Genomic DNA, 25278 nt, shown 5'->3' on the forward strand with positions numbered 1-25278 from the left:
AGTACTAAAAGATATTTTACAGAACCAAAGCTCGCAGGTCCGGAACCAAAGCTTGCAGGTCCAGTACCAAAGTTTGCAGGTCCATTACCAGAGGTTCTGCTACAGTCTCAAAGCTTATAGGTCCAATTCTAAACATTGTGTTACAGTACCAAAGCTTGCTGGTCCAGTACTAAAGTTTTTCTACAGAACCAAAGCTTCCAGGTCCAGCACCAAAACTTGTAGGTCCAGTACTAAAGTTTTTCTACAGAACCAAAGCTTCCAGGTCCAGCACCAAAGCTTGTAGGTCCAGTATTAAACGTTGTGTTACAGTACCAAAGCTTGCAGGTCCAGTACTAAAGTTCTTCTACAAAACCAAAGTTTGCAGGTCCAGTACTAAACGTTCTGTTACAGTTCCAGAATCTGCGGGTCTAGTACCAAAGCTTTCAGGTCCAGTACTAAAAGTTCTGTTACAGTACCAAAGCTTGCAGTCCAGTACTAAAAGTTATGTTACAGTACTAAAGCTTATAGGTCCAGTATTAAAAGTTATGTTACAGTACTAAAGCTTATAGGTCCAGTATTAAAAGTTATGTTACAGTACTAAAGCTTATAGGTCCAGTATTAAAAGTTATGTTACAGTACTAAAGCTTATAGGTCCAGTACTAAAAGTTATGTTACAGTACTAAAGCTTATAGGTCCAGTATTAAAAGTTATGTTACAGTACTAAAGCTTATAGGTCCAGTACTAAAAGTTCTGTAACAGTACCAAAAGCTTGCTGTTCCAGTACCAAAGGTTCTGTAACTCTTCCAGAAAGTGTAGAAGTAGGAGATGGTTCCTTTTATAAAGGTTTCACTGGTTCCAGTTTGGCCCAGTTCCTGTTTTTGAATATGCAGTGGAAAAGCCCTGGTTTGCACAGAACCGGTCCTTTGGGGTGTGTGCATGTGTTTATGATTTTGGTGGTTCCTCGGTAGGTGAACGCCCTACTGCCCACCGACACCTTCATCACTGTGGTACGAGGACTGATGGTGAATCAGCTGGCGTCGGTGAGAAGAAAAGCCATGGAGCTGCTCAACAACAGACTGCAGCAGAAGAAACGCTGGGATGAGCAGCAGGTAGATCGGAACCTACGTCTGACTCCACACCTTACGCCACATCTACACATGTGAATGTGATCATTCCATGTATCATGTGAAGATGAAACATGAATAAAGCTCCTGGTGTGTGTTCATTTTCGTTCTAGGTGACCATGCTGCTGGAACTGATTGGTGACCTCCTGAGCATTGTGGGTCATGGGCGTGGCCAGGTCGAAGGTCAAAAACAGGAGGAGGAGCAGGTGATCAACAGGCAGACGGCTCTGTACAGTCTGAAACTGCTGTGTCGTAGTTTCGGCGCGGCCCACCAGGAGGCGTTCTTACCTGTGCTGAGCAGGGCTGTGGAGCTGGTGGAGAGTCCTGAGGAGGAGAGGAACGTGATGGGCAGCGCCCTGCTGTGTGTGGCTGAAGTTACCAGCACGCTGAAAGCTCTCGCCATCCCACACATACACAGGTACTTTGTTTGTGTGTGTGTGTGTGAATGTGAATGATGCTGTGTGTAATGCTTTGTGTGTGTGTATGATGCCATGTGTAATGCTTTGTGTGATTGTGTGTGTATGATGCCGTGTCTGATGCCATGTGTAATGCTTTGTGTCTATGATGCTCTGTGTAATGCTTTGTGTAAGCCGTAGCCTAGTGGTTAAGGCACAGGACTAGTAATTCAAAGGTTGCTGGTTCAAGCCCCACCACTGCTAGGTTGCTGCTGTTGGGCCCTTGAGCAAGGCCCTTAACCCTCAGTTGCTCAGACTGTATACTGTAACTGTACTGTAAGTCGCTTTGGATAAAGGCGTCTGCTAAATGCCAAAAATGTGAGTGTGTGTGTGTGTGTATGATGCTTTGTGTAATGCTTTGTATGTGTCCGTGTGTGTATGATTCTGTGTGTATGATGCTGTGTAATGCTGTGTAATGTTGTGTGTGTGTATGATGCCTTATGTGATGCTGTGTGTGTGTGTGTATGATGCCTTATGTGATGCTGTGTGTGTGTGTATGATACCTTATGTGATGCTGTGTGTCTCGTTGTGTGATGCCACGTGTGATGCTTTGTGTGTGTATGATGCCATGTGTTATGCTGTGTGTCTGTGTATGTATGATGCTGTGTCTGATGCTGTGTTTAATGCTGTGTGTGTATGATGCCATGTATAATGCTGTGTGTGTTTGATGCTGTGTCTAATGCTTTTTTGTGTCTGTGTGAGTGTGTGTATGATGCTTTGTGTAATGCTTTGTTTGTTTGTGTGTGTGTGTGTGTGCGCGTGCGTGCGTATAATGCCATGTGAGACGGTGTGTGTATGGTGCCGTGTCTGATGGTGTGTAATGCTTTTTGTGTGTGTATGATGCCTTGTTTGATGCCGTGTGTAATGCTGTCTGTAATGCTTTGTTTGTGTGTGTGTGTATGATGCTGTATGAAGCCGTGTGTAATGCTGTGTGTAATACTTTGTTTATGTGTGTGTGTGTGTGTGTGTATGATGCTGTATGAAGCCGTGTGTAATGCTGTGTGTAATACTTTGTTTATGTGTGTGTGTGTGTTTGTGTTAGGTTAATGCCGGCTGTGCTACAGACCCTGCAGGAGCGTAAGGATTTGTTCATGTCGGAGGTTTACCTGCTGAGCGCGGTCACGGCCCTGCAGAGAACAACCGAAACTCTCCCTCATTTCATCAGCCCTTACCTGCATGATACAGTGTCACAGGTGAGTCGCATCATTACACTCACATCATCACACTCGCATCATCATGCACATTACACATCACAGCGTCACACTCCGTCTATCACACACACACCAAGTGACATCGTATCATTACACACATCACATTGTCTCGCACACAGTCGCACCATCTCACACACACTCTCACCATCACACATGTATTGCATTTGCACACTCGCATCATCAAACATCACACACACACACACACCATCAAGTGACTGTCAGTCAGGGGAACAGACTCATTATACATTGTAACAAATTATTATTTCTGACTGTCCAGATATTTTTGGACAGTGATATTATAAGTTGTATTTTGATGGGGTTTTTTTGGGAGCAGGTAACACGTCTGACTCGGGTAGCCGAGCGTCTCTCCACCTGCCCTCAGCTGGCCATCAGACTGTCCTCCCTCAGCTCCACCCTCGCCACCAAGGTGCCTCCTCGAGTACTGATGCCCACCCTGACCAAGTGCTACAGCAGCATGGTGGAGTCCCAGCAGGTAATGTGTCTGCAAAGTTACTGTTATTAAACCAAATACATTACAACCGTAAGTATGTGGACATCTGATCATGAGGCGGTTGGACATCCCAATCAAACCATGTGCATTCATGTTGTGTGTGTGTGTGTGTGTGTGTGTGTGTGTGTGTGTGTGTGTGTGTGTGTGTGTGTGTGTGTGTGTGTGTGTGTGTGTGGTTGGTTCAGAGTCGTCTCGGTCCTCTGATGAACATCCTGAAGGAGCACATCGCTCAGATGGAGAAGGAGCAGCTCAACTCCCACCAATCAGAGCTCACGTCCTTCTTCCTGTCAGCTCTCGACTTCCGTTCCAAACACTGCCAGGTACATTCAGTTTTTATTCACATGTGATATAACACTGTTAGAAATAACAGGCTGGCTGACACAACTGATGCTTTTGATGCCACATTCTTTCATTAGATTTTGGGACTTGCTATAGCGGGCTGCTATAAAGTATTTGCCCCCTGCTGGTTTCCTTTTTTGGGTATTTCTTTCACAAGAAGTACACGAGGAAAGATGAGGCACAGTTTTCAAACCTTTGTATTTAGTAGAAAGGTCATGCAACACTTATATCATCCATATGAACTTGTAATTGTCCTCCACTGGCTTAAAAATAAGCATTTAAAGAACAACATAAGAACAGCACTTGACTAGGATAATAGACTGACTTGAAAATTAACTACCCTTCCTTCCATGAATATAACCATGGTGTAAGCACAGCATAAAACAACTAAATAAATAAATGTAACTGTTCCGTTAAATGGACAATCAAACACTGCAAACAGCTGCAGTTAGACACTTCTGGTAACATCACTGTGGAGGAATTTTTATGGGCCAGTAGGGCTGCCATGATTGGTCGACCTAATCGATTACGTTGACGTTAAAAATGCGTCTGCGTCAATATTTTAAATCGTTGCATAGTTTTTAAAACTGTTTATAAATGATCCCTTTTCATTTCTACAACATCTCCATTCATAAAACCATTCATATGATTTCCCTCAGCACTACTTGTTGCTTACTACACAGCAGCACTAGCGCGATGTTGCACGTCTATATTGTTTCATTAAGCTTCTTAATCGCGAGATCTTGGAATGCCGTATTTCTTAGCGAGTTCGGTTTAGGGTGCGAGAATTCATGTGAGAAGCAAACACGCGCTGCGCACTTTTGCTGCGTTGGACTCGCGACTTTTGCTGTTGCCGCGACGCTCAAAGCGCAAACAGCTTCTCATGTGAATGCGCCGTAACACTTACCACTTTGTTTACATCGCTTAGATTTGAAGTGCATTTTGAGTGAATGTGTAGGTTTGAATCTGAACTCATTCTGTCGTTACTGTACGTTGGACTTAATGAGACGTGTCCACCTCTAACTACTTTATGTCTGCTGTAAGTTGAAGCACTTTGCTTTGTGTACAGAACGCCATAAACACGTGCTGCACTTTGTTTAATATGGAGCACTTGAGAATTTGATAATATGGACATAAACCCTGTTTACATTTAGTTTTGTGCCACGTTATTATGCCGTACAGTTTGTTGTTAAAATAAAAGAAGCTTAAATGAGATTTAGAATTAAAAATTTTTTGGAGGAAAATTAATCGTTTAGAATAATCGAGTAATCTGTAAAATAGTCTATAGATTAATCAATAGAAAAATTGTCGTTAGTGGCAGCCCTATGGGCCAGACATTTTTGGAAAATTTTTCTCGAAATAAACATTTTGGCTTCGCTAAGATCCCAGATTCTTAGAGTGTAAACTTATGTTAGGTGTTAAACCTGGTATTGTTTTGTTTTTGGACAGGGGGATCTGCAAAAGACCGCTGAAATCGAGGGTCATGTGATAGACTGCCTGCTGGTGATGGTGATGAAGCTCTCTGAGGTCACGTTCAGACCGTTCTTCTTTAAGGTAAGTGTAAAAGTCACAGCGAAGAAGTTTAAGAACTTATTGCTGGCGGTCAGGTGTTACGGCGGAATATTTTGCTAGCACACCAGCACTGGGACTCGGAGTTTAAATCTCAGCTCTGCTACTGGTTGACTGGGCGCCCCATAGCAGGCACAATTGGCAGTGCCTGTAGCAGACGGTGGGTATGATGTCACTAGGACCCTCCCGTCCATCGGCCACTTGTGTCACAGGTTCCAGACCAGCAATATCATAGGGCCAGATGACACCAATATTTCTGGCCTGTGATTTTGTGATGGAACAGCACTGAACTGTACAGTATTTTAGCACCAGTACCGGTACCATGCCAGTGGAAAAGCACTACCGATAAATAAAGACCTTGCCATTTTTAAGAGGTTGGATTCTGATGGTCCTTTTTTTCTCCTGTGCAGCTCTTTGATTGGAGTAAGACTGAAGGAGCACCAAAGGAGCGGATGCTGACCTTCTGCAGGGTGGCCGACAGCATTGCAGACAGACTGAAGGGCTTGTTTGTGCTGTTCGCAGGACAGCTGGTGAAACCCTTCTCAGACCTGCTGCGCCAACTCAACACCACCCACACAGGTACCTCAATCTTCTGGGTTCCTCCAGGGTTCATCGTCAGTTCTGCTACACTGGAGCTTCCTACAGCTCAAATGTCGCCTGTGACCCACCGACTGACTGATCAGCACTGCAGTGACACTAACATGCCAAAGACATACTGTAGTGTGTTGTTCTGGTAAGACTGTAGCAGGTGCAGCAGTGTTGTTGGGATTTTTAAACACAAAAATGTCAATGCTGGGAGGAGAACAGCGCTCCAACCAAAAATATAAAGCCACCAGCGTCTTGTTATCAGAAAACCTGAGTCAACAAGGTGTGTGTTCCTAATAACGAAGCCAGTATGTCTTAACAGGATTTTAAAATCCCAGCAACACTACTGCACCTGCTACTTTCAAACCTACATAACACACACTACCAAGTTATTCCATTACCCAAACATTTTCTGGTTAGTGGGGGTCAGTTTTGATTGATAAATGGGGTGCAGGTGGGGGACAAAGTGTACAGATCAACAGACCAATACAGTCAGTAATTGTATATCCACAAAGTTCATTCATATACAAGACAGGTTTCCCTAACAAGTGCTTGGTGGATGTTTATTAACTGTGTAAAATAATTAGATAAGCTTACTCATGGGTTGGATTTGATGGGGGACCTACCCTGAGGTTTTTTGTGGTGCTTTTTCTGTAGATGAGCCCTTCTTTACATCATCTGATGATGACAGTGAGGACGACAGTGATGTTGATGACGATGATGATAATGTGAAGAAGAGCTGTTTGCTGCTGCAGTACACACTCGACTGTCTGCACAAGATCTTCCTCTATGATACCCAGCGCTTCCTCAGCAAAGAGAGAGCCGACGCCCTGCTGGGACCCCTGGTGGATCAGGTAGGTAGAACAATGGGTAGCACCGGGATGGATTTCTACTTCTAGTAGATTAGATGGCGTATGTGAAGTTCAGCCGTGAATATTAAAGCATTTGGAGTTAAGGTGGTCTCACAGAACGGCTGAGACGGACATGCAATCTCCACTATTCTACCACCAGATGGTGCCAGAATTCGACAGTCTACCTTACTGTTCTGCTTAGTGCCAGAATAATATGGACCGCCACAAAGCAATAATTTTTATTGTTTGTTTTAGCACTGCTTTATCCTGGTCAGGGTCGCAGAGGGTCTGATTTATTAAGCGGAAGGCAGCAAACACACTGGACAGGTCGCCAGTCCATAATAGGGCAGACACACACTTAGGGTAATTTTAGTGGCTCCAGTTGGCCTGACTGCATGTCTTTGGCCTTGTGGGAGGGAACCGGAGCACCTGGAGGAAACCCACACACCAATACAGCGAGAACATGCAAACTCCACACAGAATCGAACCCAGGTCCTTCTTTCTGTGAGGCAAATGTTTGTGCACCCCTGGTCCAGTTCCGTGTGAAAATAACTCAACTGAATACTGAATTTAACTTACTGGATCAAATAAATCAGAAAGTGTGGCATGTAACGTGTGCAAAAATTATGGGACATTTGTTCTTTTTATTTTTGTTGATTTTAATAAGTTAAATTCAGCAGGTGATTTTGAATTAGGAATTTGTGTTACTTTTTAATTGTGTTCCCTGTAGAGGATGTGTTTGCATTTAGTTTTAATAGTCAACATTTTGACAGGGATGCATTATTCTTTTAAATTTTGGTAAATACGGTATGGATTTTTCAAATTCCGCCGCCATACTGTAGCATAGTTAACAGTAGGCTTCAGTAGGCAGCAAACCATATAATATTCCTCTATAGACGGTCGATAAATAAGCTTTTAAAGCAATAATTAAAACACCGTATTCCAGGTCTGTCTTATGGGGCAAAACACTTCAGGTCTGTTGCTAAACCAACGTTATAAGCAAACTGGAAGCGGAGATATATAAAGTTATCCACTTTTCTACAACAGACCTGTGGTCAAATTGTACAGTGGAGTTTGCATACGTCATTTTATTTGTTAAAGGGAGAGCTAAGGGTAATTGTACAATACTTAAATATTAAATAAACAATACAAATGTTATTTATTACAACTGTTTCACACGTACTGATTCCATTTATGTCATTTTGTGGATCTAAGCAAACCTTATAGTACTCAAAACCTTCATTGTATACATGGTGAAATTAAAACTATTTATACTCTATGTACTTATGACAGTAGAATAAGCCACAGACATAGAAAAAGTGCCAGTCATACATGCCGTGAATCCGTCAGAATCTTAAAAAATACAGTGATACGAATTTTTAGTCATACCGCCCAGCCCTACTCCTGTCCCAACATTCTCTAGTCCCAACATTCTCTAGTGGAACTAAAACAAGTCTTTAAGAAAGCAAGTTGCAAGGCCAGCATTTTAATTTGAAGCTTGTGGTGCAGTGACAAGGTCAGTAGACTATCTAGAATCATTAAAATAATTGTATAAGTCATTTTGGGCAGGTTTCTGAAAGTCGGGGTGATTGAGATGTACGGCATTGTGACTCCTGTAGAGCAGAGCGAGTCACGTCTGATACTCTGATATGGGTTGTTGCTCTGTCCAAAGATGTGCCCAGTGTATCTAGGTGGCTTCAGGTCCACCACGAGCCTGACCAGGACGTAGCAGCTTCTAAAACTCAATGAATGAAACGTGAACAGTTTGTTATGCAGTTAAACTATCAGTATGAAGAAATTCAGGATAAAGTGCAGAATGAAACCACTCACTCACTCACTCACTCACATTTACTCACTCATTCATTACTACCCTGTGTCTTTTGGCAGCTGGAGAACATGCTGGGTGGAGAGCAGATCTACCAAACCAGGGTCTCCGAGCATCTCGTACCCTGTGTGGCCCAGTTCGCCGTTGCCATGAGTGACGACTCTCAGTGGAAGGTCCTTAACTACCAGATCCTGCTGAAGAGCCGCCACAGCTCCTCCAAGGTAAAATGACCAAAAGTACCAGGACACTCACAGTCACAGCTAAACAGTTCTGAGTGGATCACCATGAGTGTGTGTGTGTGTGTGTGTGTGTGTGTGTGTGTGTGTGTGTGTGCTTGTGCTTCTCCGATGGTGTAGGTGCGCTTCTCTGCCCTGTTGATGCTGGTGGAGATGGCAGCAAAACTGAAGGAGAACTACATGGTGCTGCTGCCCGAGAGCATCCCCTTCCTGGCTGAACTCATGGAGGGTAAGCCGTGTCCACTAGCTTTTGGAACATAACTGCAGGGATTTGCTTATATTCAGAGCATTAATAACCTCCACCAAAGAAACCTGGTCCATGAAGCTCCTGATGTACAGTCTTTATTCTGATGTTTCACTACTCTGCCTTGCATTTCCTGAGCTTGTGCGGCATAAAAACCGAGCTGTTGTTGCTCCTAGACATTTACACTTCAAATCAGTAGTGAAAAGCCTTCTGAGTCTATGGGTCTGTCTGAAAACCTGATGATCTCTCTACATAGGCGCATTTTAAGTCATCCTACACTCCAGAGAAGAGGGCGTGTCTAAATTCTTAGATAGCCTAAAATGCTGCCTAATGAGGTGCCTTAATTCTGAGTGATAATCTGACTGAATAATGAGGGAGCATCTGATGCTTCCTTAGCGCTGAAGGCAATCCCAGCATTCAGTGCAGCACAACTTTTCTCTTTTAAAGTTGTTTAAACTTTTTAATCCCTCTTTAAATAAATTCTTATTTATTTTTGATGTGTATAAAGGTGCACAATTGTCGTTTATTTGTAAAATCGGGCTCGTCAGGGAAAGTTTAACTGGTTTAGTACACGGATGGAGATGTTAGCTGGCGTGGTAGCAGGTTGTGCCGCCTCAGCCCGTTGGTTTGAATGGCCTGAGGCTAACTGCGTTGACATAATTGCCGTAATCGCTGTCTTAACTAGTGTGTCTAAATAATCTACCTTCTATCTAGTTTGATTTCTTATTAGAATCCTCTCTACTGAGGCAGCTGCCCAGGTAGGCAGCTCACTAGGTGTACAGACTGACCCTATGTTTATAGTGGATCCATGGCTGCATGCATTTGTTAGTCGAACGTATGGCTGCCTTAGCCCAACCCACTAAATTGTGTCCAAATACTTTTGGCAGTGGTGTATCTTGCTTGGTAGATCTGACCATGTCCAGGTCTCAGTTTGCTCTGTGAGTGTGAATAAAATGTGGTAATGTTTTGTTATTCTAGATGAATGTGAAGAGGTGGAACACCAGGTACAGAAGGTCATTCAGGAGTTGGAGACCATCCTCGGAGAACCATTGCAAAGCTACTTCTAACTCCAGCACCTCCCACAATCTACAGTGGAGCCTGAAGAGACACCCTGTGGTGCAGCTTCAGCTGTGCTTTACCCTTCCTGCTCGAGTTCTTGGACAAGTTCAACTCTTCCTTTTTGTTTCTGAAACTGTGTGTTTATTCTGGGACGCGTCGGGCGCTCACGTATTCCAGAGCTCCCGTTCTGTTGAAATATATATATTGAAATATTCGTCTCTTGTTTGGTTCTGGTAGCCCTCCCCAGTCCTCAGACCAAGTCTAAACACGTCCTAAATGTCTGACTTCATTCAGATCTTCACACCAATCTTTAATTCTTCTCCTAAATAGATCAGTCTTTATAATAATAATAATAATATTAATAATGTTGTCCTCATGTCGACATGATGCCGCTAGGTAGGCCACTTTTGCTGCCCGATAAAACCCCACCACCCCAAGTTCATATGCAAATAACTCTGTCAGAAGGTGATAAGGTGACTCAGAGCTCATCAAAAACAAAGTGGAAGTAATAAACTGTGATATTTCTAATCGTTCCTGTGAGTGGAACTTCAGGTTCAGGTGCCAGTGTGAATGCAGGGTGTTTACTGTTCATCAAGTGTTTACCTTTCATCATGTTTACACATTGCAGTATTGGCTGACTGGAATGATGCCCACATCAGACAGACGATGGGAGAATTTTGACCCTAAAGCTGCTGATCCAAAATTACACTCTAAACCTTTTACATTCAAAAGCTGGTGTTTAATCCCATGCTGGTGTTTAATTCCATGCTGGTGTTAAATAAAACTCTGGTGTTTGAACCTGTGCTGGTGTGTAATCCCATGCTGGTGTTTAATCCCATGATGGTGTTTAAACCCATGCTGGTAATTAAACCCATGCTGGTGTTTAATCCCACGCTGGTGTTTAAACCCATGCTGGTGTTTAATCCCATGCTGGTGTGTAATCCCATGCTGGTGTTTAAACCCATGCTGGTGTTTAATGCCATGCTGGTGTTTAATCCCATGCTGGTGTGTAATCCCATGCTGGTGTTTAAACCCATGCTGGTGTTTAATGCCATGCTGGTGTTTAAACCCATGCTGGTGTTTAATGCCATGCTGGTGTTTAAACCCATGCTGGTGTTTAAACCCATGCTGGTAAAACATTCTGCAACTGTGTTTAAAGCCACATTGCTGTTAATACCACTCTGGTGTTTTCACCCGTGCTGGTGTTTAATCCCACGCTGGTGTTTAACCCTGTACTGGTGTTTGAACCCATTCTAGTGTTTAATCCTGCACTGGTGTTTAAACCCATGCTGTTGTCTCACACTGGTGTTTAATCCTGCACTGGTGTTTCATCACTAAAACCGCCATAAAGCCGGATTGCCAGCTAACGTCAGGACTAATTTTAGAGCTGAGATCATTATCAGATTATCTAATGATTACAAACTCACTCTTGCACTGACCTGCTGATCTGTAGAACTTTAAATCAGACCTGATGAATCACTTTAGATCAATCCTACATCTTTCACCATTTTCTAAACACCGACTGAGTCTCATGATTCTGTTCTTAATCGTCATCTGTAATTAATTAATGTTTGCATAAACCTTGAACAAATACAATTTAAAAAAACAACAATAAAGGTTTTAATGTCACCAAAACAGGATTACAATGATTTTCACTCCTGTGCTCAGACTGTTCCTTTTAAAACCAACCCTGTCCACATATTTATGCTTCTCCAGTCGTCATTACTCCTCAGTCCAGAGATCATTTAAAGGTCGTTTCAGTTTGTTATTAGGTTCACTTGAGCTGAATGTTTGTACACCAATCAGATGTAGACCATTTACTTTCAAATGGGGGTGTAAACAAACAAGCTGCTCCAGTTGAAGGGTGTGTTTATGTGAGTGTAAGGTGGATGAGGAAAAAAATGACGTGACGTTTTTGTACTGTACTGAGATCAGGTTTTGTGTAAGAACTGGTTAGTAACTGGTGGAAATAAAGTTCATCTGTAACACCTTTGTTTTCTGATCTTTATATATTGTTGTCTTCATGATTCCTTTGCTAATATTTCCTGTCTGACCTGAAGGATTAAGATTATTAAAATAATTGAAGGTGAAACTCATTTCAATCAGGTGAGACTGTTAAGGTGACGTATAAACTGGTGTCTTGTGGTGTTTGTGTGTGTTTGAGTGTGAGTGAATGGGTGTGCCAGTTTGGTGGTGTGTGTATGGTGGCATGTGTATATGCTTGTGTGTGTTTATGGTGGCGTGTGTGTGTAGGAATGAATGGGTGTGTATTAAATCCGACGCGGTTTTCAGAAGGCGCGTCCCCGGTGCTTTATAAAGCGATGCATTATCGGGAGCGCGCGTGAACTGTGTGCGCGCCCCCGGTGCGGCTGTAATCCAGGAGCGCAATGAGGAGATTAATGAATCCTGCACGGATTTTCATCAGAAAGCTTCATTCAGTGGGAATAATCGGGGCTCCTTTCTCCAAAGGACAGGTACATTTACTGAAAAATCTAACTAAAAACTACTGACTGAAGTACTGACCTCTAATCATAAATAATCTGGGTTATACAGAGAAGTGGTTTCTTCTGTGATTTACAGCAGCAGCAGTAATGAGAACATTCTGTATATGTCCTTCATTTAAATGATAAACTGCTAAAGGTTTCATTTTATTTAAATTTGTGCTTTATTATTACACACCAAATTCACACTTTTCTGACATCTAGTCTAAATTTTGTATCAATAATTTTGATTATTTTATTTTTTGATATTTATTTGTAATAAATATTTATATTATTAATGTAAGAATTTGTGAGTAACTATAGTTATTGAATAAAATAGCCTAATATTTGTAATGAATGTGTTGCTCCTGCAGCCCAGGGAGGGGGTTCATCTGGGACCTGATGTGATTCGGGGAGCTGGACTGGTGCAGAAACTTCAAGCTCAGGGTAAAACTTCTTAGTTCTTATTCTTAATGTTCTAAGTGTGTAAAAGTTGAGCCGAACTGGTCACTTTTTCATATGAACAGCTAATAACCAGAAGAAAAGTTAATTACAGTAAAATGAATGAAGTGGCTAAGTGGGTAGCACTGTCACCTCACAGCAAGAAGGTCCTGGGTTCGATCCCCAGGTGGGGCGGTCCGGGTCCTATCTGTGTGGAGTTTGCATGTTCTTCCCGGGTTTAAGATAAGATAATCCTTTATTAGTCCCACAATGGGGAAATTCACATTGTTGCAGCAGCAAAGGGATAGTACAGCACTCAGTACAAAAAATAAAAATAAAAAATAAAAATAGTACAATGTATAACAATAATAATAAAAAGTCAGAAAAACTCTAAAAATATTTACAAATAACTGCACGTGAGAATATTGCACATTGTAATAGTTACACATGGGGAAAAAATTTCACATTTTAATGAATAATAATTTAGTGTGTGTGTGATCTATCTGGAGCAGTGCTGGTTGTATAATCTAACAGCAGCAGGAAGGAAGGACCTGCGATACTGCTCCTTCCCACATTTAGGGTGAAGCAGCCTGTCACTGAAGGAGCTGCCCAGTGCTGCCAGAGTCTCATGCATGGGGTGGGAGTCATTCTCCAGCATGGATGCCAGCTTGGCTAACATCCTTCTGTCTCCCACCACCTGCACTGGGTCTAAGGGGCTCCCCAGGACAGAGCCGGCCCTCTTAATGAGTTTGTTCAGTCTCTTCCTGTCCGCTGTAGAGATGCTACTGCCCCAGCATACCACTCCGTAAAAGATGGCTGATGCCACCACTGTATCAAAGAAAGTCCTCAGGAGTGCCCCCCGCACTCCAAATGACCTCAGTCTCCTGAGTAGGTAGAGTCTACTCTGACCTTTTTTATAAAGTGCGTTAGTGTTAACTGACCAGTCCAGTTTGTTGTTTAGATGAACACCCAGGTACTTATAAGAGTCCACTCTCTCCACTAAAGAGTCCACTTTACTCCGGTAGCTCCGGTTTCCTCCCACAGTCCAAAGACATGCAAGTGAGGTGAATTGGAGATACTAAATTGTCCATGACTGTGTTTGATATAACCTTGTGAACTGATGAATCTTGTGTATCGAGTGACTATCGTTCCTGTCATGAATGTAACCAGTGTGTAAAACATGACGTTAAAATCCTAATAAACAATCAAACAAAATGAATGAAGTAAATGACAGCATTTCATGAGTGGGTTCATGATTTTGAGTTCAGTAAACACAAGAGCGAATACAGTGGTACCTTGTAACTCAACGTCCCATAAATTCAAAATATTTGAAACTCCATGCCCTTCGTCGAGAAATTTGTACCCTTAAACTTAACGTTTCCCTTAAAATCAATGTGTACGTTTTTTTTTTTTTTTTTTATGTATGTATTTAATTTTAAATTTACTATGAACAGTCGCTTTGTTCAGTGCTCAGCTTGAGTGGTGCGGTAATACGTAATCATAGTGCGCATATGAGACGAATCTGCATTTGTGTAGAATAACGTCAGATTCACTCTGAAAGTTCCACATGTATCTGTGTTTATCTGGATTTTCCTCACTGTTTCACTTTTAAACTTGTGTTTGAGGTTTGAGGCTTGAGGTTCTGAGAAATTGCGAGAATCAGCATTTTATTTCAGTATTTTTAGTGTATAAGTGTCAAAAACAACCCCATAATTTTACATTAGCCTAAAATATACGCAAGTCCACGGACCATGGAACGCTTTAACAGGTTTCCCAAACATCCTTATGAGAAAAAATACCTTGAAACTCAACACCTTTTAAACTCAACGCCTCTCCCAGAACCAACTGACGTTGAGTTTCAAGGTACCACTGTAGTTGGTTTCATGTCTTGGTTTCTTCACCTCGATCAGCTACTTTTCACAACCATCACTGATCTGTTAGAGCTCTGGTTGGATCTCTGACTCGATCTACTTTGTAGAATCTGTAGAAATCAGATGGATTTGTTGGTTTTTTTGGAACATTTACATTTACATTTTCAGCATTTAGCAGACGCTCTTATCCAGAGCGACTTACAGAAGTGCTTCCACAGTGAACATTTCATTCCTTAAGTTTAGATAGACAACAGTCGAAGAACACAAATCTGCTAAAACCTGTTAGAACCAAAGTGCCTTTTTTTTTTTTTTTTTTTTTTTTTTTTTTTTTTTTTTTTTTTTTTTTAATGGAAAAGATTGGAATAAAGTGTTAGTAAATAAGTACAAATCAGCCTAAGTGTTTAGTAAAAAGGTGTGTTTTTAATCGTTTTTTAAAGACAGCAAGAGACTCAGCTGTTCGGACAGACAGAGGAAGTTCGTTCCACAATTTGGGCGCTAGAACAGAGAACAGCCTTGATGCTTGTCTTCCTTTAGTCCTGGATGGAACAGACTTGACTTTATAGTACAATCCACATATTGTTGATGGAGGTCAGGTCATTCCAAAAGCTCCATTTTAGCCTGATTTATTTAAACCAAATTATTTTAAACCAGTACAAATGTATTTATCATTATTAATATGAAAGACCAGAAATTATTTCATTTAAAATCGTTGCTTAATGAAAATAATCATTTAAAAAATTTTATTTTGTATATTTCTGCTGTGCAGAACAAAAATGCGTCCAGAATTTAAGAGGACATTACAAGAGGTATTAGTGAGTGGTCAGTGATGATTACAAGGCTGCAACAAGAAAAGGAACAATAATAAACAATCATTAAGATAAGATAAGATAAGATAAGATAGCCTTTTATTATCCCACAGGGGGAAATTTGTAGTGTTACAGCAGCTTTCAAGAATACAAAAAATAGAAAATTACAAAATGTTTACATGTATGTACACATATACTAAATAGTAAGAATATATAAAAATTACAAAAATAAACAGTTAAACCAAATATTGCAGTTATTAGAGTATAAAATATAATAATAATATTAATTAAATCCTTTGCCTCACTTACTTTCTTAACCGCTTATCCAATTAGGGTTTGCGAGAGGTGCAGACAGTAACACCCTGGACGGGGCGCCAGTCCATCGTATGGCAGACACACACACACACACTCACCCATTCACCTATAGGGCAATTCAGCATCTCCAATTAACCTGACTGCATGTTTTGGACTGTGGGGGGGACCGGAGCTCCCGGAGGAAACCCACGCAGACACAGGGAGAACATGCAAACTCTGCACAGAAAGGACCCAAACTGCCCCTGGGGATCGAACCCAGGACCTTCTTGCTGTGAGGCGACAGTGAAACCCACCCAGCCACCGTGCCACCCTACATAAAAACAGACTAATAAAATTTATTTATTTTCATTTTTTGAGGAAATTCACATGTTTAAAAGTCAGATTTAAATTAAGTCATAAAAATAATTAAATCTGCAACAAAAATTTATGTCATTTATCTGCAGGACTTTAAAAGTGAGTGTTTATAGAAAATCAGGATTTAAGGATCATTAAGACGGTGTGTATCTATTTTTAGTGATTTTTCCCCACTTTATTATCACTGGGAAATACTGGACAGGTTGTCACTATATCTGAGCTTCCAGTGAGATGTAACAGTAATAACAGTCATTTAGTCATGAGTTATTTTACATAGAATACATCAGACACCTACAGTAAGTCAGCGTTCTACTCTTGTTTATCCTGAGGGAATATCTGATGTTTTCATTTGATGTTCCAAATGAGGGTTTCTGACAAATTGCCCAAACAAATTCATGTGACGTTTGCAATGCAAACCTGATTTAAATAATTTGAATTCAATGTAAAACATTTCTAACGGGAACGAGTTGGATGTTTGTGTTTTCAGATCTTCTGTGATCACCACTTTGTTTCAGAATGAAAAGACCTCTGAGGGCTGGTAGAACATTTATTGGTGAAGTTCTTTTGAAATTTGGGAGCTGAAGCATGTGGGGCAGTGCTCGACATTTTCATAATATGGTTGTAGGTTTTCATTGATTTATTGATTGATTACTTTATTGATCCCCGAAGGGAAATTGCAGTGTTACAGCAGCAGTTCACAATTATTACAAGCATCACACAACATGTCAATGTAGTGCGTTGGTGTCCAAATTTTTTTCAAGGATGGCCAGATTTGATCATGTGAAAGTGCCCGAGGCTGATGACATTATTTTAAACAATAAAATATGCATATAAATAAGCTGTTATTTAATTTAATTAATGGCTGAATTTCTAACAGTAATTTAAAACTTTCAGAACTGCAATCTGGATTTTAGTGGCAGGGCAGGGCAAGTTTGGTTCAAGAACAGTGGTTGACACGTGTAAAATTTCACGTAGGAGTCACTTTAAAACAGAGATGTTCACAAGTCACAAAATACGTGTCCGAGTCGTGTCCTTTTCCGGTTGTGAAATAAAAGCGTTTCATTGACACATCATCTGTGTGACGCTGCAAACTGAATAAATGCAAATAACAGCATTTCTTACTAAAAATTAAAATCAGAATCAGATTGGTTCAGAAATTGGTTCTTACAGTCATTAGCGCCAATTCTGTAGGAGCGTTTCATTCACATTATCTGTTCCTGTGAAGTGCACTATGTATTCCACCATTTTAAGTGAGATTCATATTCAAAGGAGGGAGTAGGGAGCAACGCTTCATTACTACGCCGGAAGCTGGTTGGAACATTTACCCATTACGTGCGTTGTGGGTTTAGAAGGCCGGAGCGTTATTAGAGAGCAGAAAATGACACGATTGGAATGATGTCAGATAATATATATATATACAGTATAATTGTCACACGTAACTAATGTTGCTGACTCTTGTTGTACACAAGTCATTTGAAACGAGTCCGAGTCGAGTCTGAAGTCGCTGTGTGTGCGTGTGAGTAACACTGACTTTCTCCAAATTATTACTGGTCATAAGTTTTCTCTACCACTGAAATTCTTAGGTTGTTGTTTCAGAACAATACGTCACTTTAAATTTTGTTCACGTTACGGCCTGAGTTTTTTTTTAACATCACAGTGTTGCTGCCACTATCTGGTAAAAAGAGGAATTGCATGTTCAATTTGTTTGATTTATTTTTTTTCTCTTTGACTGTCCTGGCGGGCCACAAATGCATAATGCAATTTAAGACAGAAGACGCGGGCCAAGAAAATCTGACCTCGGGTCGGACTTTGGACATGCCTGATGTAGTGCAATGAAAAAAATAAATGAATGTACTGCAAAAATAAAATCAAAAATATATTTAATAATACAAAATATAAGAAAATAAGAACATCTAACAAGAACAAAGAAAAATACAGGGGTAAGCCTAAAATGTGCAGTCTGTAGTCATTATGTGTGCAAATAAAACATGACCATGTCCATGTGTTTTTTACTACATATGACTAAAGGTCATAACCTTCATAACTGAAAGGTTGAGAGTTTGAATCCCAGCTCTGCCATGCATTGAGCAAGGCCCTTAACCCAATGTAGCGTGAATATTTGCCTGACACACACTCCCTCTGACGTGTGCACAGTCCACCAATCCATTGTTATTCACCCATACGGTGGATTTGCGCTCGAGTTTGGCTTCACATATGAAGAGCCACGCCCCAATCTCTGCGCTCCTTCACTTTGTGTACAGGCACTCTGGGCTTGGTTGCCCAGGTCCTTACACAGTGTTGATAACCCCAGCTCTTAGTCCAGTATTTCCCACCCAGCAGACTGTGTGTGTGTGTGTGTGTGTGTGTGTGTGTGTGTGTGTGTGTGTGTTTGTGTGTGTCTCAGTGTCTCAGATTAAGGTGGTATTAGAGAATTAATGTCAGACCCTACAGACTGTAAAACTACTCCACTGTGTCAGAACTGATTGACCCACATGTCTGGATTCTACTTTCAGTTCTTTAAATACCTCCTGCCCTGACTATTCCCTATAAAAGTATGTGGGCACCTATTCTATTTAATGGCTTTAACTTTTTAGTTGCACACAGTTCTAACAGGTGCATGAAATCAGGCATACAATCATTCAATTCACAATTTCTATGTGTCATAGCGAGGAGTCTTATTTAACCAGAAGCCTAAATACTTTCAGTAAAAGATCACAAAGAGGCAATTAAACCATATGCATCTCTTAAGCAAATTTACGCTCGGATACTTAACAACATGCCTCACTAACCTTCATCCCATTTCAGGGAAGTTTGCACTATGTGCTCCAATAAGCAATAGGTTGCTGAGTTTGGTGTGGAAACAATTTGACTGTGCATGCTTGAAATGAAACACCAACTGTAAGCCAAGCTTCAACCTTGATATTGGCTTAATGTGAGTTATGTTTCAAAATGAAAATGCTTCTCAGCAGCTTGGGGCCTGGTAGCACATTCATTTGAAGTTCTCCTGAAATTTAAGAGTTGATGAGAGTTGATGATGTAGAAACCTTTGGATGTGATCTTGATCTCTGTGGAACTGTAGGGTGTGTAACCGAGGTGACACGCAAAATCCAACCAATCAGCAGGACTCATGTCATGTTGGGCTGCAGGAATGTGTGTTTGTTTTGGGCGTGAAGGTGAATCTGGTACTCTGTTGACTTTCAAAACAGGTCCAGTTTGAGGTCAAATGTTTCCATATGTTTGTAAGGAACTTGTTCATCTGTGACTAAATGATTGATAATAATGAAACACATTTTATTATTCTATATATTATTATGGGTTTTCTAATACTGTCAACTGTTTCTCTCAGGTTGTGCAGTAAAGGATTATGGGAATCTAACATTTGAGGACGTGCCGGGCGATGAACCCATCGGGAGGAACAAGAGGGTGCGGGCGGTTGGTCTCGCCAACAAACAGCTGGCAGATGCAGTTCAGAGGGTGAAGAATGACGGACACACGTGTGTGATGCTGGGAGGGGATCACAGGTACCTCAAATTCACACATTTTACACTGAATACAGGGCGGCCCAAAATCTACAAGTCTATATGTGTATTTAAATTAGTATTGTTGGGTGCCATGGTGGTACAGCTGGTAGTGTGGGTGCTGCTAAAGGTAACGTCAAGAAACAAAGGATATATGGACATTTGATGTTAGTGCATTGTTGGGACTTGCAGCTTTGTGGTTCAATTTTGACACTTTAATCTTAACAGATCATCCTAAATCCATTGGGGTTACAAGGATCCATCTGATGGACTCAGTTTTAAAACAATCCATATTGTTTCAATATGATCACGCAGCACCTTCAGCTTCTTCTGTAGGAACCTCTGAAGTTCATGTGGATTTATGTTTGGACTCATTGTCTTGTTGAAACGTCCAGATTTAGTTTTTTGGTCCGATGTGTCCCAATATTTTTGCTCCATTCACGATTACTTTAGTGATGTTATGCTGCAGTAGTGTAGTGTAGTATGTAGTGTATTCAATGATATCAGGATGCTCCCACCACCATACTTCGCTGTGAGTTTGGTGTTCTTCCAAACAGAAGCAGTTGAATTATTCCGAGTGGTCTAAATGTTTCTTGTGCTGATTTTTGATAAATCATTAATAGTTGATTCTAATTCTGAAACAGAAACATTTGCTGACGTTGCTTTGATGGTTCTGTTTGGTTCCTGTAGTTTAGCGATCGGGTCGATCAGTGGTCACGCCGCCTGCAGACCTGAACTCAGTGTGGTGTGGGTGGATGCCCATGCTGACATCAACACCCCTCTAACCAGCCCGACAGGAAACATCCATGGTCAGCCCATGTCCTACCTTCTCCATCAACTCCACACAAAGGTACTTCAGCATAATACACCTACTGACACTCACTGACATCTACATTGACTATTTGTGTTAATAGTTTTTGAAGTGCATTTACCCCTCAATTTTCCTCCTAATTTAGTTGATCTAATTACATGATTGCATTTTGCTTCCTCAACTGCTGCAAACTTCCACTCCTGACCGAGGGGAGCCGTGTTTAACACACGCCCTTTAACACAGAGTGTGTGTTCGAAAAGCTATGGAGCTCTCTACATAGGCAGCATTTTACGTCATCCTGTGCACGGTTCCGAGAATGAGGCTGTTCGAAATCCTAGATGCCTTAATATCCTCACTACTGAGGCATCTTAACATTTCAATGTTATTTTGGCTCAAGAACGAGTGAGCATCCGACGCTGCCTTAGTGATCAAGGCAATCCCAGCATTCATTGCAGGTCGGGTGCTCTTCTCTCACAGAAAAATAAACATGGCTGACGGGGCGGAGAAACGAATGGAGTTATTTTCAAACGTAAATAAAATATTACTGATATTTAACTTGTATAAACTTGTACCGAGTGTTTTTATTTGCAAGTTTGAGCTTGTCAGGAAATTTAACCGTTATCGGTACATGAAGGGAGATGTTATGTTTAAATTTTTTTTATTTATTTTTTTTACCCCTTTTTCTCCCCTTTTAGCGCATCCAATTGTTCAATTAGCATCGTGCTTCCTCTCTGTCTATGCCGAACCCTGCCCTTTGCCACCCACACATTGACGAGTTTGGCGCCACCTAGCGTTGCATGCGGAGAGACACACCCTAAGGGCACCCCCTCCCATCTCTGTGTAAGCGCCTCCAATCAGCCGGCAGAGAACGCAATCGCATTCTGACAGAGAGAGACCCACATCCGGTTCTTTGTCCCACCCCCCACATGAGCAACCGGCCAATCGTTGCTCATATAGCCACTCAGCTTCGAACCGGTAAAGCAAGGCTGTATTCGATACCACGCTTCTCAGAATCCAGCCCTGGTTGCAGCGCGTTTCTTTTTACCGCTGCGCCACCTGAGCGGCGGGAGATGTTATGTTGACGTTATCGTGCTGTGCTACCTCAGTTCATTGGTTTTAATGGCAAGATGCTAAATGCTAAACGGGAAACCCGAAACCCGATGGAATCGCTGTCTAAGTAGTGCGTTCGAATAACCTGACTTATAAGTCATTGACTTATTAGAATCCTCTCTACTGAGGCAGCTGCCTATGTAGACAGTAAGACAGCAAGGCAGCTCCCTAGGTTTTTGAACACACCCAGAGATTCACACGCACTGATCCCCATTATCCCCCGTCCTTTTGATCAGCCAGCAGAGATCATAATTTATTTATTATCTATGATGCAAGTGAATCATTTATGTGATATCTGCTGGAACATTTTGATTAATGGCTTTGAGGACTTAAAAAAGATAAAGTTAAAATATAGCAATATAAATAAACATATTTCAATTACTGGCTTTGCATAATATTTGGATCTGTCCATGTTTTCATCAGTTGTTGATATGGTTGGAATGTTTTCCACCCCATTCCACCCCCTGCCAATGTTCAATCCATGGCCGCAGCCCTGCTGATGCATTTGGAAAGTAAACGTACATCATGAGATCTTTTGCATTTGTCTCCATCAGATTCCGGTCATGCCAAATTTCTCCTGGATTAAGCCACGTATAGCCGCAGAAGATCTGGTGTACATCGGACTCCGAGATGTAGATCCAGAGGAACAGTAAGTTCAGAAACTGAATGAAAAAGTCGCTGCAATATCTAAATATATCTGGATCAGAATTAGAATAGTGAGTGTAAATACTTTGCTTTATGTAGAAATATGCAGGAATTACAATTGAAATCTCAGAGCTCAGTTAAGGGAGGACTTCTCACAAGTTTCACTTCTGGGTTTCAGTCTTTGTAATTTCATGCACCTTTACAATCCAAACGTTTTACATTTATTGTTCAAGCTGGGTGGGATATAATTCTAGAAGCTTCTTGGGCAGCAATAATATTTCCTTTATCTGTAAACCAGACTTACATGGTAGTGAGAAGGAATTTGATAACATTCGCAGATTTTTTGCATAACCAGCACCTTCAAATGGTGCCACACCAGCAGAGTAAAGGCTGCACCATAATGCACCCTTCACCATGCTTTACAGCTGGTATGAGTATGGTGTATTTAATAGGAACTCGTAAGTGTTGTGGGACATCCAGCTGGTCTTTTACAAGTTTAAGTTGTGAAGTATTTTTCAACAACATTTGTTCAGTTCTATATTTATATAGGTTTGGTCTTTTATATTAAGCTCATTGTGAGATGAGCTAGTCAAGCCGTAGCCTAGTGGTTAAGGTACTGGACTAGTACCCAGAAGGTCGCTGGTTCAAGCCCCACCACTGCCAGGTTGCTGTTGTTGTTGGGCCCTTGAGCAAGGCCCTTAACCTTAAATTGCTCAGACTGTATACTGTAATGTAAGTCGCTTTGGATAAAGGCGTCTGCTGAACGCCGAAAATGTAAATGTGAGATCTTTGCATGATGTCCACTTCTTGGGAGAGTCGCAACACAAGTAAATGTTCCAGTCAGTTCCAGACTGATGAATGTACAGGTCTTAAAAAGTGCAAAAAAAGGAACAGGCACCTTTATACCCCTCACTTCCAATATCATGCCATTCTTTTGATACATCTAAAAAAAAAAAAAAAAACACTAGGCCACAGGTTCACACTTCCTTTTCAGTCTGGACAGTAAATGCAGGCTGCGAATTACAGAGGGAATGGTAAGTGGGGGTCTGACCCTCCTAATTAATACTTGGACCTCTCGAAAAGCAGTAAAACTTCAGTTTGGGATGGGGGGTTGTTAGCTAAACTGTAACTTCAGGCAAAACCTAGACACTAGCTGTTAGCATTCATTAGTATGCAGTTGACTCAGTCTAATTATAAAACCTCAGAAAAATGCAAAGTGTATAAAACAAGCTAAAAAGCTACTTACATTAACATACATCACCTTCTCTGGGTTTCACAACTGCAACCTTAATGAAGATGTGACCAATAATGGGAGTGAGGGCAGGCAGATGAGACCAGAAATGGTACGGTCCAGGGTGTCTGAAATCGTATTCTTCCAGGCTTGAATATGGGAAATAAATAATGTTGCCCACCCCCAATTGTCACTGTATAATTCACACTCTGATTTCCAGCTTCATCCTGAAACACCTCGGGATCAAGACCTTCTCTATGACGGAGGTGGATCGTCTTGGAATTGCTAAAGTTATGGAACAGACGTGCGATCACATCTTCTCCAAGTATGAATTTCAGATTAATTTACGTACTTACAACATTTTTAGCCTTTTTAAAAAGCGATAATACAGCATGGATCACACGACGTCCTAGGAATAATTCAGCGCTGTGATGTTAAACAGGGTGAAGAAACCCATCCATCTCAGCTATGATATTGACGCTCTGGATCCCTCAGTAGCTCCCGCTACAGGAACTCCGGTGGTGGGAGGATTGTCTTACAGAGAGGGTATCTACATCACTGAATATATCTGTCAAACAGGTAAACAAAACTTCCCAGTTTATTTATCAACGCTTGGCGAAACGACCGGTGCTGACGATGGTTCCTCTTGAACAGGGCTGCTGTCTGCGGTGGACATGGTCGAGGTGAACCCAAAACGAGGCCAGGACGAGGCTGAGGTTGGCTCAACAGCCAGCGCTGCCGTCGACCTCATACTGAGCTGCTTCGGACGGGTTCGGGAGGGATCGCACCCGGCCGATTATAAAATTCCAGAACCGTAAAGTGTTGCTTTTAGAATTTCAAACCTGCTGTTGATTGACAATAAGAAAACAATGTGAATTTTTTATTTAATAACAATGACTGATTAAATAATATCCAGTTAGATGGCTCGGATGGCAGCAGAGCTAGGTGAGGTACCAAGGTGTGGCGGTATATATCAATGCAACTGTTTTGTTTATAATGAATACATGACTGCCATAAACAATTTAACAACAGAAGAAGTTCTTAACTCAGCTTATTGTGTGTTTATTAAAAATCTGCTGGATTAAAAATATAAAGACACCACAATTAATGTGGAAATGCCATCAAACTTTGTGGCATAACCTCCTGATTCCTCATTACTGATTAAGACCAAATAAAACAGCTGACTTTTCTTTGTCTTTATAATAGGGCTCATGGAAGAGTGGTCATTTTGTCTAGGTTGGGAAAAAAAAACTGTCACATTATACTGAGAAGTATTTACTTCTTAGGATTATAACATCATGATTTACACTTTGACAGAACTGGTAGTCACAGGTTATACCAAGTTCACACTACACAACTTTCCAAGTTGTCAGATCGCTGTACAGTTACACAACTGGATCTCTTGTAATCAGGAGTCTTTCAAGTCATTGTGTATTTCACACTACACGTCTGATCGGCGATAGGGGGTTTCACACTACACCATCTATCACCATGAGGAATAGCAGGCGAGCTTCTCTGGTCTTCCAAACTACATTCTGTCACAAAAACAAATGCGAGAAGAGACGAGGGGTTTAATGATACCACGTCCAAAAATGAACGTCAACAAGTAGCGAGCGATCAAAGTTGTTTGTGCGCTGATGTGCAGCGTAAAAGCAAGTAGGAAAAATAAATAAATCCGAGTGGATTGGGCAACACGACCAGTGGGGAT

At 41.4% G+C, this 25278-nt stretch overlaps 2 protein-coding genes across 2 annotated transcripts in view; both read left to right on the forward strand.

Moving 5' to 3' along the window:
* The window catches only part of heatr1 (HEAT repeat containing 1), a 43926-nt gene extending 31950 nt beyond the window's left edge, over window positions 1-11976 (forward strand). Inside the window, exons 34-44 of the mRNA XM_063003200.1 lie at window positions 948-1088; window positions 1217-1521; window positions 2601-2751; window positions 3104-3262; window positions 3466-3600; window positions 5069-5173; window positions 5599-5767; window positions 6431-6627; window positions 8512-8670; window positions 8806-8914; window positions 9908-11976. Of these exons, the coding sequence (XP_062859270.1) occupies window positions 948-1088; window positions 1217-1521; window positions 2601-2751; window positions 3104-3262; window positions 3466-3600; window positions 5069-5173; window positions 5599-5767; window positions 6431-6627; window positions 8512-8670; window positions 8806-8914; window positions 9908-9996 (1719 nt within the window). The 3' untranslated portion in view covers window positions 9997-11976. The remainder of the gene's footprint in view (window positions 1-947; window positions 1089-1216; window positions 1522-2600; window positions 2752-3103; window positions 3263-3465; window positions 3601-5068; window positions 5174-5598; window positions 5768-6430; window positions 6628-8511; window positions 8671-8805; window positions 8915-9907) is intronic.
* A 354-nt stretch (window positions 11977-12330) lies between these two features.
* arg1 (arginase 1) lies at window positions 12331-24773 on the forward strand. The gene is made up of 8 exons (XM_063003199.1): window positions 12331-12462; window positions 12843-12915; window positions 19602-19776; window positions 20464-20623; window positions 22249-22343; window positions 23791-23895; window positions 24013-24149; window positions 24225-24773. Exons 1-8 carry the CDS (start codon window positions 12376-12378, stop codon window positions 24386-24388), a joined length of 996 nt encoding a protein of 331 aa, XP_062859269.1. The 5' UTR covers window positions 12331-12375; the 3' UTR covers window positions 24389-24773.
* Window positions 24774-25278: the final 505 nt, after the last annotated feature.

This window comes from Trichomycterus rosablanca, chromosome 10 (assembly GCF_030014385.1).
Source record: "Trichomycterus rosablanca isolate fTriRos1 chromosome 10, fTriRos1.hap1, whole genome shotgun sequence".
NCBI classification, from domain to species: domain Eukaryota; kingdom Metazoa; phylum Chordata; class Actinopteri; order Siluriformes; family Trichomycteridae; genus Trichomycterus; species Trichomycterus rosablanca.

Coding starts and splice junctions, on each gene's coding strand:
- arg1 (XM_063003199.1), top strand. CDS start 12,376: ATGAGGAGATTAATGAATCCTGCACGGATTTTCATCAGAAAGCTTCAT. Junction 12,916..19,601: donor GCAGAAACTTCAAGCTCAGG/GTAAAACTTCTT, acceptor TGTTTCTCTCAG/GTTGTGCAGTAAAGGATTAT. Junction 23,896..24,012: donor TGCGATCACATCTTCTCCAA/GTATGAATTTCA, acceptor GATGTTAAACAG/GGTGAAGAAACCCATCCATC.